General features: G+C 43.9%; 1 protein-coding gene across 1 annotated transcript in view; it reads left to right on the top strand.

Annotated features, from left to right (window-relative positions):
• The window catches only part of SHCBP1L (SHC binding and spindle associated 1 like), a 385813-nt gene that overhangs the window by 253575 nt on the left and 118490 nt on the right, over positions 1-13748 (top strand). Inside the window, exon 9 of the mRNA XM_029617645.1 lies at positions 8844-9094. Within this exon, the coding sequence (XP_029473505.1) occupies positions 8844-9094 (251 nt within the window). The remainder of the gene's footprint in view (positions 1-8843; positions 9095-13748) is intronic.

Below are 13748 nucleotides of genomic sequence, written 5' to 3'. Positions count from 1 at the left end.
TCTTCAAACTAGAACCTATACAAAGACTGTATTTTTCTCCAGATATGAAAAATTCACTGGACTACTGGGAACTGTTTAAAAGTACCATCTTGGAAACACAGATGATGATGCATTCTACAAATTAAAAGGTCAAAAGAAGAAAAGGGTCTCCCTCAATAGCTAAATGGTGATGTAATAGAGGCTCTTAAAGCCATAAAGGCATCCTTTAAAACAATGGAAAGCAGTAACTTTCCATTGTTTCCATTTTCAATTAGGAAAATGGGAAGGCACAAGACTATCTCTTAGAAACTGTACTTGGCATGGGGACAAAAATGAATAAAGCTTTCCGCAATATATTAAAAACAAGAAATCAAGGGAATCAGTTGGGCCTTTAGATGATGGTGCACTGGCACACTGGCCATAGCAGAAAAACTAAATGTCTTCTTTGCTTTGGTATTTACTGTGGAGAATGTTGGGGGACATATTTGATACGGAGCCATTCTTTGTTGGTGATGATTCAGAGGAACTTAAAACAAATCATTATGAATCCTGAATAGGTGCTTGAGTAAATTGACAGACTAAATAGTAACAAATCACAGGGACTAATTATATTCACACGAAGGTACTAAAGAAACTCAAATATAAAACGGCAGACCTACTACTGGTAATCTGTAACTTTCCAGCCTGCTTCTGTACCTGAAGACTGGAAGGTAGCCAATATAAAACCAATTTTCAAAAAAGCTCCAATGTGACTCAAGCAGCTATTGAATAGTGAGCATGACCTCATTATCAGTTAAAATAGTGAAAGCTATTGCTAAGAGCAAAATTAAACATATAAATAAACATATAAATAAATGGGAAAAAGCCAGAATGGATTTAACAAAGGAAAGTCATGCCTTTTTAATTTATTAGAATTATTTCAAGTAGGAACAATCATGTAGACAGCCATTTGATAAAGTGTATTTGGATTTTCAGAAAGCATTTGATAAAAACCCTCATGAGAGATGCCTCAGTAAATTAAAAAGTCATGGGATAGGATGTCTTACTGTGGATAAATCACAAGTTAAAATATAGGAAACAGAGTAGGACTAAATGGTCAGTTTTCTGAATGGAAAGAGAATTAGCCGAGAGCCTCAGGAATATTTACTGAACTCAGTGTTTAACTTATTCATTAATCTGGAAAAGAGAGCAATGTGTGAGGTGATAAATTTGAAGATTATACACAAATTTTCAAAGCAGTTAAAATACAAGTAATCCAGGGATCACAAATTTTGATCCCCACTGTTCCGTACATATAACAGTAGTATCTGCTAGATTGAAGATGATGGATGGCTACCATTTGACAGTAAGAACTCACTTCAAAAATAAATAAATAAATAAATTGAAGTGGAGCTCCTCTTCCATAATCAGTCTCTTTTCTCTTGGAAGAGCATCCCTGAAGGTGCAGTTGGTCAGCAAACTGTTTCTCCTAGACTAACTTGACTAAATCATCCCAGATTCCAATTTTTTTCCATCCAAGAAAGAATGTAAAGATGGGGGCCACAGGTTCCAGTTCCTCCAGGACAGTGCAGTGAAGGACCCTATCTCCAGTGCCAGAGATAGGCGGCCATCTGTCTCTGTTTTATCTGAGTTGAGCCTGGAGCAATGGGTCCTGGAGATATTAAATCTTCATGAAGCTCTAGAACTTGCTTTTCTTGTTTTCCGATACTTTATGGTTTCTTTTTTCTTTGTTCAAGAAAAGAGAAGCTGTACAGCATACTCTGCAGAGACTTCTTGACTTGAAGGCTTTAATTCTGGTGCCAAAGGACCAGGAAGATTTAGGGCACTACTTTATTTAACTTGTGGTTCTGGAAGAGGAAAGATCCTTTCATTTCATCCTGAATAGGGATGACGTGGGTCAATGGCTTTGTGAAGGTGGCCCATGTCAAGAAGGACACCTTGGGACCAGTAATTATGGTGGTTCAAGAAAGGAGGATCTCTGACCTTTTTGGACATCATGGAAAATTATCTTCATATTTCAATATGGAATGTTCAAGATTTCTGGTAATAGAAACATAGATGACGGCAGAAGAAGACCAAATGGCCCATCCAGTCTGCCCAGCAAGCTTTTGCCCTTTTTTTTTCTCTCTCATACTTATCTGTTACTCTTGGCTCTTAGTAACCTTTTTTATTCTATTTCCCTTCTACCCCCGCCATTAATGTAGAGAGCAGTGTTGGAACTGCATCTAAGTGAAATAGCTTAATTAGTTAGGGGTATTAACCACTGCAATAAGCAAGCTACACCCATGCTTACCTGTTTATCCAGACTATGTAATTCAGTCCTTGTTGGTTGTTGCCTGAATATAGATCCACGTTTCTTCATTCCCCCCCCCCCCCGCCGTTGAAGCAGAGAGCCATGCTGGCTATGCATTGAAAGTGAAGTATCAGTCTTGCTACCCTGCCGTTGAAGCAGAGGGCTATGCTGGATCTACCCTTGGGTTTAGCATTGGCCCTATAATCTTTTTGAAGGTAGTGTTGGTAGTGGCAGAAACACTGCGCAAGGAAGGGTATTTGGTAGACCCTTATTTGAATGATTAGCTGATAAAAGCTTTTTCAGGATCCCAGTGCGCCATTTGTTACTGGGTTTAAGATGGATTGTCACTTTTCCAAAAGTAGTCTTCAGCTTTCTCAGATGCTGAATTATCTTGGAGCTTGGTTCGATATGAAAATAGGCCGGGTACATCTTAAGGGTACAAAATTGTGTGGCCAGATCCAGTAATTGGGGATGACCAGGAACTTGACAGTGTAGTCTTATCCCTCCTTGGTGGCAGCCTTTGATATAGTGTCATGGATGAGGGCACATGAATTTGTTGACCCCGGTCTGGATCATATTGTCAACAGCAACCAGTTTGTTGGCCTTGGGGGTGTGTGTGTGTGCTGGCAGAAGCTATTTGCTTAGGAATAATAGACACCCAAGGAACTGAGTTGCTCCATCAATCATTTGGAAGCCATGGCGATTTAATTGGCTCTCCATCAGTTTGTGCCTTGGTAACTGGGGTAGGAGAGTGGAGTGATGTCTGACGGGACTGCAGCAGTAGCATACATAAACCTTCCAGGAGGACCCCAAAGTTTCCATGTATCTTTAGAGATGAGGGTCCTTTCATGGGCGGACATGACTTGTCAGGCCTCATCATCATCTCACCTGCTTAAACCTTGTCCACATCTGCTAGGTGAGATGATGATGAGGCCTGACAAGTCATGTCCTCCCATGAAAGGAGTCTCATCTCTAAAGATACTTGGGAGCTTTGGGCTCCTTTTAGAAGATTAATGTAACAATATTGTGGATCAAGGAGCATAGCCCCTTTCTCAAAGAGCCTTTGATCAAATTGTTGTGAAGTGGGGGTCATCCAAACTGGGATCTGCTGGTGACCAGCCAGAATGCGAAGGTGCATGAAAGTTTTTAGCTGAGAAAGTGACGCTTGGCTAGGATTCATGTCCTTGTTCAGGAATGGCCCACGGAGGGGATGCTATACTTTTTTCTTTCTTCTTGGCTCATGCTAGGCAGACTTTTGCAAAGGATTGCCGATCATTCAGGGCTGGTACTGCTGGTTGCTCCAGACTGATTCACCAGCCGTGGTATGTGCTCTTCAGTGTTTGCTGTGTTACAGCCCTCTAGAAATGCCATCTCACAAGAAATTACTTTTACAGGGTCTGGTGTTTCACCAGGATCTGAATCAAATTTGTCTTCTGGTTTGTCCTTGAGAGGGCATGCTTAGTGCAGAAGGGTTACTTCTAGGCCGTGGTGGCTAAGCTACTGACAGCTAGAAAGTTCTCCACTTCCTTAGCTTATGTACGGGTTTGGAGAGTTTCTGAGGATTGGTTCTTGGGTAACTGGATGGCCCTGGGGAATTTTTGCAAGAAGGTTGGCTTTTAATGTGTTGAAGACGCAGATAGCATCTCTCTCTTCCTATAAGGGTATTTCTTATCCAGATGTGTCTTGCTTCATGACGGGTGTCAACCATATTAGACCTCTGCTCTGGATTCCAGTTCTGCCTTGGGACTGAAACTTAATTTTATCATTCTTGGCAGGACCGCAGTTTGCTATTCTTAAAGTTAATTCTTCAGGCTGCGCATATTGACAACAGTCTTTTTAGTCGCTATTATTTTGGCTCAAAGGGTTTTCTGAATTGCAAGTGCGGCCTAAGGAGCTTTTTTTTTGTTAATTACAAAGGAAAGTGTCCAGATTTCTATAATGTCCTATTTCTTTCCAAAGGTCATTTCAGATCGTCATTTGAATCAGTTGTCTCTTCTTTCTTTAAATAAGCAGATAGATTCTAAGGACCATGCTCTGATGTATCCCTTGGATGGAAGGAGACATTTACTTAATTCAGCATGCCACTGTAGCCCTAGAGTCCGTCATACTCTTCCGCCATACAGGACAAAAAGATGATCAGAGTGCCTGAGGTGAGCTGAATTAAGTAGGCAATTACAGCAGATTATGTGAATTCCGATATCCCTTTGTAGAAGCAGGTACGGGTGCCTTCCTCAAGGGCACAGGCAGTTTTTTTGGGTGGAGTTGCGATTGGTCTTTCCTTGAAGATCTGTAAGCATACTTTTTCTAAGCATTACTGCTTGGATGTTGGGGCTTGAAAGGAGGCTTCCTTCATCTTGGGTGGTGTTGCGAGGGACTGAGGCAGCATCCCACTCTATCAGGGTGTAGCTTGGCTACATTCCACTGTCTGGCTTATCCTGATCTGACTGGATGAAGGTGGTGGTGAAATTAATTCTTACCTGATAATTTCCTTTAATGCAATCAAACCAGGACAGGGCCCTCCCTGTGCTGCCAGTATCTTAAAGAGTTTGCAAACTCCTTGCAGAGGAATTTTTCTTCCAGACAGGTAAGTGGAATTGAGGACCAGAATGAATTTATATTCTTCCCTGCAGGTGAGTTATTTCTGGTTTACTGTTGGGAATTCTTACATCATTTCTGCTTCCTTGTTTTTCTGAAAATGCACTGGTTAAAATAAATTGACCCTCACCAATAATATGACAGAGGGTTGATGGTATTAAACTTGTATACGATTAGCTTGTTACAAGAATACTGTGGCAGGCAGGTGTCAACATGGAGGTATATAAGGAGTGATATGCAACTTCAGAATTGATTAGTTATTTTAAATATACATTAACTCCAGTGAAAGATTTTTATATATATGAGACCTCATAATAGGTTCTACTAGCGTATAATCGCTTTCATAGCCTACAACATAATTATTGGTCAGTTCAGTTTTTTGATAGAGTTTATAGAATTATAGATAAGTCAAATACTTATCTTCCAGTGATGATCAATTCATGTAAATCTCACTGCAATGAATAAGAACCCAGACCCTGGTTTGTGTTTCAATATAGAATCTGCATCAGGGGAATGTATTTGTCTCCTCAAATTGTATCAATCTAAGACCTAGATTCATTATTTTGCTATAAATTTTGCATGAATAATGCTCACGATAAAAGTAAATAAATAAATAAATAAGGGCATGGTTAGGGTAATCTTTTAGATACTGTAATGCAATCTATTTTAGAGCTTTGCATAGGTATTTTACTGCAATGTGTGTTAACTTTATTGCACCTGTGTTATTTTCAGTTTGCAAGTTGAGAAGTGCCAGACAGGCATTTCTATATTTTGGGCTGCTTCTGGCGAGAGAGTGAGAGCAAGAGCGAGAGAGAGAGTCTTTATAAGCCTCTCACATAAGTAAATTATTTATACCAGTGTAGAAGGGTCAACTAGTAACTAGAGGTGAGGTTTTGGTGCTGGTCTAGTCTTTGGGGGCGGGGGGGGGGGCAGTTTTACATGCACAGTCAGAGGTATGAACAGCACAGTACACATCAGTACAGATTTGATGTGATTTAGAGTGAGGAAAGGTACATAAAAATGAAATTTGTACATTGTACTCTCAACCAAGTTTGATGAACTCTTTACCTAGATGCTAGGTTGAGAGTACATTGTACAAATCTCATCTTTGTGTACCTTTCCTCACTCCAAATCGCATCAAATCTGCACTCATGTGTACTGTTATTTGTAGCTCTGACTGTGCATGTAAAACTGCCCCCCAAAGCCTAGACCAGCACCAAAGCCTCACGTCGACTTACTAGTTGACCCTCCTACAGTGTATAAAAGGTTGACTAATATGTGTGCATCCCTAGAGTCTCGCTCATCCCCTCCTGCCCAAAACAAGATTTGCAATATTTATCACAAATCCCATTTCAGGCATATCAGCCAGCATAACACCAGGGAAAAAGGTGTAGTTATTTCCGGCATTAAAACATGCAATAACATGTGTTAAATATCACATGCAACATTAAACAACCCTCATTTTCATAAACACCACCAAAACTCCTCCCTTTTGTCTAAATTTAAAAAATGTGCATACATATCTCACAATATGATAAATAACACATTCGTTATGGCATTATCGCAGGCGTGAGGGCACTTACTCCGCAATAAGGCCCTAACGCAATTTGATGAATGACCCTGTCTCATTGAGACCTGTGTTCATGCTTATCTTGGCACTGGTAAAAAGCTGTTGAAACTCAAGAGACCAGGGAACTATGATTTTCATAGCTCCCTGTTGGCCAAGACATATTTGTTTTCCACTCCTGTAGGAGATGTCCATCAGGAATCCAGTCAGGCTGAGGAATTCCCCATCTTTCATCACTGAAGATTAGAGTCTGTTGTACCCATTCCAACTTTGGGTCCCTAGCCTTCACAGCTTGGATGTTGAGAGAATATTGTTGAATTCCTTTAATCTGAGCAAGTGTCTTGAATTCCTCTGGCTTCTAGGAAGGATGCCACAAGGGAATCATATTGTTTTAAACGAAGGACGTTTGTCTTTGGGTATGAGGGAAAGGCCCTAGATCCTCTCTCTCACGCCACACAAAAATGATTCCCTTCTATATCTTACTTTCATGTAGAAGATAAACCCATCTCTGTACAGGCTTTAGTTGTCCTTTTTATGCAGGGTTTGCTTCACTTGAAATCTCCCAATAAGCATCCTGTGGTATCATGAGACCTCTATATGGTATTGACCCACTTGATGAAAGCTGCCTTTGAGCCTGTCGATTCCTGTGAACTGAAGTACCTGATTTGCAAGATATTTTAATGGCAGTCACTTTGGCCTGATGAGTCTGTGAGCAACAGGTCCTAGTGACTTATATACCTTATACCACATATGTTTAAAATAGGATGGTTATATGCATGCATCCTAAGTTCCTTCCTAAGGTAGTGTTGGACTTTAAGTTTAACCAATCAATTGTCCTCCTAGCATTCTTTCCTAGGCCACATGTCTAAGAAGGTCAATAAGCGGTATAAAATTTGGACTTGAGAGCCCTGGCCTTCTAACTGAAATGGACAGAAGCCATTAGCAAGCTTACCTTTTTTTTTTTTTTTAAACATCAACACACTTGCAAGTGCCATTGCCAAGTACACTCTTAATTCGCTAGTAATTTGCATCTCCTTCTGTGATGCCTAGGTAGGCTTGAATCTGTTGGGACATGTCAAGGCTCAGAGCCATGGTGGCATTGGTAGCCTACTTAAGATCAGCTTCCATGATGGAGATATGCAAGGCTGTGACTTGGAGCTCTTCTCTTCACACATTCACATCACATTATTGCTTGAACTGGGACTCCTGATGTGACAGTAGGTATGGCCAGTCTGCCCTGAAGAGTCTCTTTGAGGTATAAAACTCTTTTGTTACCATGCTGTGTCTATAAAAAAGACAGAAAATACAAAAATGTCTTATAGCTAAACACAATTTTCCTAGTGGCACAGTTTTGAGGTTTCCCTTTTTTCATTCAGAGCAGTCTGTAGCTAGGAATTCCCTATGTGGAGGACTACTATGCTGCTTTTCCTTGGAGAAAGCATAGTTGCTTATTTGTAACAGATATTCTCCAAAGACAGTAGGATGTCAGTCCTCACAAAACACACCCATCTGTCCTTGGAGTTGGTTTCTTCAAGTCTAAGCTAAATTCTAGCTTGAAGGGGGCCTGTATGAAAACATGGTAGTATAGCATACTCCACCAATAGAGTATGCTCAAATATTTTGGAAACTTTGAAATCAAATTTCCATACTGGGTTCCATCTGATGATGTCGCCCCATCTGTAAGGACTAGCATCCTGCTGACCTAAGAGAACACGTGTTGTAGGTAAGCAACTCTATCTGTAACACTTGCTCTCTGACTAGTGCTTCTGTAGATACATCAGTGACCCATCCATTCTTGTTCAGCTTTGGATCTATGTTGAATCCATTGCAAGCAGATAATTATGGAAATGAAGAGAAATTATTAAATTCCCTCTGCTCCATTTCACCCACTGTATGGTCCTCAGTTCAGCCTGATGCATACACTGATGACTTGAACACTCTTATTCAAGGGTTCCCACATCCATAGCACATGTTTAGAGGTTGCATCCATGTTGAATGTACATAGGCAATATTTGAGGAAAAGGTGTCACATACATGTAATATGTTTCATGCATATTGATCATTACTTCCATTAAAATGCACTTTTTTGTAAAGCACCTTGGGGTGCTATATAGATGTCCAAATGATTCCCCAGATAAGTCTAATGCAAAGTTAAAATCTCCAGTAATTAGAAGAAAATATAAACTGACCATTGCTACTCTTGATCCTAATTGCCTCTTTTAATGAAAAGTCTGGAGTTTGAAGGTAACTGTTTTTCTAGATCTAACAGTATAAAATTAACTGATCTGCCATAGAGTAATAATCCTTCTCCTTCACAGATCCTACTTTTCTAAACCTAAGTTCATTCCTCTCTTCATTGTCTGAAGGATATTTTATTTGGTTTTAAAAAATATTTTTCTCTTACATTAGGAGCTGGAAAGAGAGAGGAAATTGTGATAGTCTCAGATCCTGTTTATGACAACTTTGTAGCATCCAAAGCTCAAAATGTGAAACTGATGCACCTCACATTTGTCCAGCGGGGAACATCAGATGGCATTGTAGTTGTGGAGTCTGGACACATGACTCTGGTTGATTGTGTGTTGAAATGTGAAAGAACTGGAGTTTGTGTTCTAACTGGGGCTGCTCTTACCATGAAAAATTGTGAGCTTACTGGTGCACAGGTATAGTATTTTATAGTTTTAAATATCAAAGCGTATTAAAATGGAATTAGTTCTTTTGAATGTAGCCTTTTATAATTAAAAGTGTTGATGTTCTAGGCCAGTGGTTCTCAACCCTGTCCTGGGGAACCCCCCCAGCCAGTCGGGTTTTCAGGATATCCACAATGAATATGCAAGAGAGAAAATTTGCATACACTGCCTCCATAACATGCAAATTTTCTCTCATGCATATTCATTATGGATATCCTGAAAACCCGACTGGCTGGGGGGTCCCCAGGACAGGGTTGAGAACCACTGTTCTAGGCCAACCCAAAAGCTCAATGGAGTGCTATGCACTGCCTTGCAGAGGCTCTGGGCTGATTCCCAGGTTAGGACTTCTGCTCCTTGGGTTGACTAGGAATGGAGGATGCTATGGATTCAACATTCATAGCCCCTGTGGGAAGGGAATACCAGTCATCATGCAATAGTGGCACCTTATGCCCAGACTTAGGGCCCATGATTACAGAGTTCCAGAAAGAGCCCTGGTGCAGGACCCCTGGCCAAAGACTGGGCTGAGTTTGGGTGGCATATAAAATAAGGAGAAAAATCTCCAAATAGTTCCGAATGAAGGCTCATGGTACTGTAGCCTCAATCTGATTGAACTGGAATCCCAAAGGAGCAGGAGGAAACTGCCAGTGCCTGACCCCCCCCTCCCCCCCAACCAAAGAATAGTAGTAGCTCTAATTAATTTTGAATATTCCACAGAAACTTTTTTTTTTTTCCCAAGGACAAGCAGGATGTGAAGTTCTCACAGGTGGGTGAATTTTGCATCATAGTTTCTAGAAGCTTTTGGCATGCTCCGCTAAGTATGTGCATGATGTCATGGACATCACTTCCTTCAGTTATTGTTTTTCCAAGGAGCCCAATGGCCATGTTTCTCTCCATAGACAATCAGGATAAAATCAGCCACTCAAATGGGTGATGTCATCAGACAGCATCAGAATGGAAAAGTGCTGCTCTCAATCTTTCTTCTCTTGCAAATGGTCATTACATTGCACGCTAGTATATTTTTCCCTTTCTTTGTTTTTATTACTCCTCTTCTACAAAAAGAAAAACATCTACATCTACATCCAACTAAAAAGGGCAAAATCCTCTTATGCTTGGAGCATGATGCTGCGCAGTTTTGGCACAAGTTCTTTTTTTTCTTTATTTTTGTAATTTAAATTTTATTAATTGGATTTGCAATATAGAATCACTTAGCAATATTTATTTATTTATTTTATTTATTTGGAGCTTTTATATACCGAGGTTTAGCAAAAGCCTTCACCCCGGTTTACATTGGAACAAACAATTATACATAGAACATGTCATATAACAAAACTTTACGTATGGAACAGGTCATGGAACAAGGTTGTAACAAGTTATATCTGAAATCATTTAAAGGGAGAGAAGGTGAAACAATGAAGGTAGTTAAGAACTAAGGGCTCGGGGCAATGCAGGTTTATATATAGATTAGGTAGGTAACATCTTATATTTATAACGGATTATAATTAAAACAGTTATTGAAAGGATATAGTTGGGGATACACGTGTACAGCGGGGTTATGTCTAGCGCAAACTGCTAACAGGTTTCTGGGGGCTGGGAAGATAGGGGAGAGGGGGGGAAGTAGGAGGGAGGACCAGGGGGAAGGGGGTGGTGTCGGTGGAGGGTGTAAAGCCCTATGCAAATTCAAAACATTAAAAAAAATTAATATTCAGCCCCCCCCCCCGTCCGAGCTTTTACCCAATATAGCATCATAAAGGTTAAACCATCATTCTTAAAGATAAGCCAAAGCAAGTCAGAACTCAAGAGTCTTCTACAAATTTCCTAGTTCCCTGTACGTACCTGGATCCGTCCAGACAGTGGGTTATGTCCCCAATCCAGCAGATGGAGTCAGCACAAGCTTTGAGGGGGCGTATCCATATATACTACTACCCCCTCTGCAGGAGTTCAGTATCTTCTGACTCCAGCAGATGCGAGTAGGGGAATCAGGCTTCCCCTCCTTTTCCTTTTTCTTCACTTTCTTGCTTGATTATGGCTTGTTGTTGTCTTTTTCTGTGGATCAAGTTTGTATCAAGTTTGTATTAAGTTTAAAAAAAAAAAAAAAAAAAAAAGTAAGGCAGAGTTCTTTCAACTTCTGGGGAGTGGCTTATCTTCCTTGTCTCTTCTCTGCGGCCTTGCTGTTTATTTCTTGTTGCAGCCAGGGGTAAGTTTGTTTTTCCTTTGTTTCAAGTCCCTGGGGGAGAACGCTGTTCATCGGCTGCCGGAGGATAGGTTTCGACCATCCAGAGCATTTTCTTCTTCTCGGACCAGAGCCAGAGCGCAACGGCGCTACAGGGGATACAGACAGGCGGGCTCCCGGTCATCCGCCCCCAGGTCTCAGCCCTGGTCGCGCTCCTTTCGCGGGCGTCGGCCCGCACGCACTACTCCCGGAACCGGGAACCCCTATAACAAGTCTTCACAATGATGCCAGTCTCGCCCACTCCCCTGTCCCCAGGATTGGGGACCGACTAACGTATTTCTACGCGGAGTGGGCACGGATCACCTTGGACCAGTGGGTCCTGGATACCATAAAACATGGCTACGCATTGGAATTTGTCCGCCCCCCGCAGGGAAGGTCCATCTTTACCCCCTGTGGCTCAGACCACAAGAGAGGAGCGGTGCAGCTGACTCTGGACAGACTCCGGGAGATAGGCGCTATTGCGCCCGTGCCCTTCGGAGCAGCAGTGCATCGGGGGGAGTTCCTCGCCTCCCTGGACTTAACGGAGGCCTACCTGCACATTCCCATCTGCCCGGACCACCACCGTTTCCTTCGTTTCAAAATTCTGGACCAGCATTTTCAGTTCACGGCTCTCCCGTTCGGATTGTCGACGGCGCCGCGCACCTTCACCAAGATCATGGTAGTCTTGGCGGCAGCTCTCCGGAAGGAGGGCATCCTGGTTCATCCTTATCTGGACGATTGGCTCCTCCGGGTGAAGTCATTCGATCATGGACGCTCAGCGGTGACTCGAGTAGTACGGTTTCTACATTCCCTGGGATGGGTAGTGAACTTCTCCAAGAGCTCCCTCATGCCCTCGCAACGCTTGGGTTTTTTTTGGGGGCGACCTTCGACACCCTACTGGGCAAAGTTTTTCTGCGCCAGGACAAAGCTCAATCCTTGCGGGATCACACACGACGGTTCTCTGCGTTACCAGAGCCCACCTCCTGGGACTACCTGCAACTCCTGGGAGTGATGGGGTCCACCATCGACCTTGTACCTTGGGCTTTCGCCCACCTCAGGACCTTACAGTGGGCGCTCCTCTCCCGTTGGAAACCAGTATCGCAGGACTACCAGATGATTCTCCCCGCTCCCGCAGAATGCCAGGGACAGTCTGGGCTGGTGGTTGGATCCGCCGAACCTGGCCCGTGGCGTGTCCCTCGATCTGCCAAATTGGGTGGTGGTGACCACCGATGCCAGTCTAGCAGGCTGGGGTGCAGTCTGCGATCGAAGCGCCACGCAGGGGACGTGGTCCACGGTGGAGGCGAAGTGGTCAATCAACCGTCTGGAAACCAGAGCGGTCCGGCTAGCACTGCGACATTTCCTCCCGCTTCTTCGGAACCGGGAAGTCAGAATCCTATCGGACAACGCTACAACCGTGGCCTACATCAACCGACAAGGAGGCACGCGCAGCCCGCAGGTCGCGCTCGAGGCGGCGCTGCTGATGCAATGGGCGGAGCGTCATCTCGTCCGGCTAGCGGCCTCGCACATCGCTGGTGTGGACAACGTCCAGGCGGACTTCCTCAGTCGTCAACTGCTGGACCCCGGAGAGTGGTCTCTCTCCAACAAAGCGATGCAACTTCTCGTCCATCGGTGGGGGGCCCCCCACTTGGATCTGATGGCGTCCGCTCGCAACGCCAAGGCTCCATGCTTCTTCAGTCGCCGGAGAGAGCGCGGAGGGAGTGGATGCCCTGGTCCTCCCGTGGCCGCCACATCTTCTGCTCTACGCTTTTCCACCATGGCCCCTGGTGGGCAGGATGCTCCGCAGAATAGAAAGCCATCAGGGGACCGTGGTTTTCGTCGCCCCAGAATGGCCCAGGCGACCCTGGTTTGCGGACCTGCTACAGCTGGTGATCGGGCCAATCAGGCTGGGGCACCTCCCCCAGCTCCTACATCAGGGCCCGGTATTTTTCGAGCAGGCAGAACTCTTCTGTCTTGCGGCCTGGCTTTTGAGAGGCGCCGCCTCCGGCGTCGGGGCTACCCGGAGGCGGTAGTATCCATGCTATTGCGGGCACGAAAGACATCGACGTCGGCGGCCTATGTTCGAGTCTGGAAGGTGTTCGAGCTGTGGTGTACCAGCCAGGCCACGAGACCCGCTAAGGCTTCTGTACCTCAGATCCTTCAGTTTCTACAGGCGGGGGTGGAAAAAAGGGCTCGCCTATAATTCACTACGGGTTCAGGTGGCCGCCCTTGGTTCGCTGTTGAGCGATGGGGGCTCTCTTCTACAGTATCCTGACATTGCTCGTTTTCTCAAGGGTGTCAAGCATATGCGTCCTCCGTTACGGGACCCTTGTCCCTCCTGGAGTCTTAACCTTGTGCTTCGCTCCCTGTCAGGACCACCGTTCGAGCCGCTGCGCAGCGCAACGATAAAGGATCTCACTC

The sequence above is a fragment of the Rhinatrema bivittatum genome, chromosome 10, assembly GCF_901001135.1.
Source record: "Rhinatrema bivittatum chromosome 10, aRhiBiv1.1, whole genome shotgun sequence".
In the NCBI taxonomy this organism is placed as follows: domain Eukaryota; kingdom Metazoa; phylum Chordata; class Amphibia; order Gymnophiona; family Rhinatrematidae; genus Rhinatrema; species Rhinatrema bivittatum.
The sequence above is the reverse complement of the archived record's forward strand: the minus strand, read 5'-3'. Positions and strand labels throughout refer to the sequence as shown.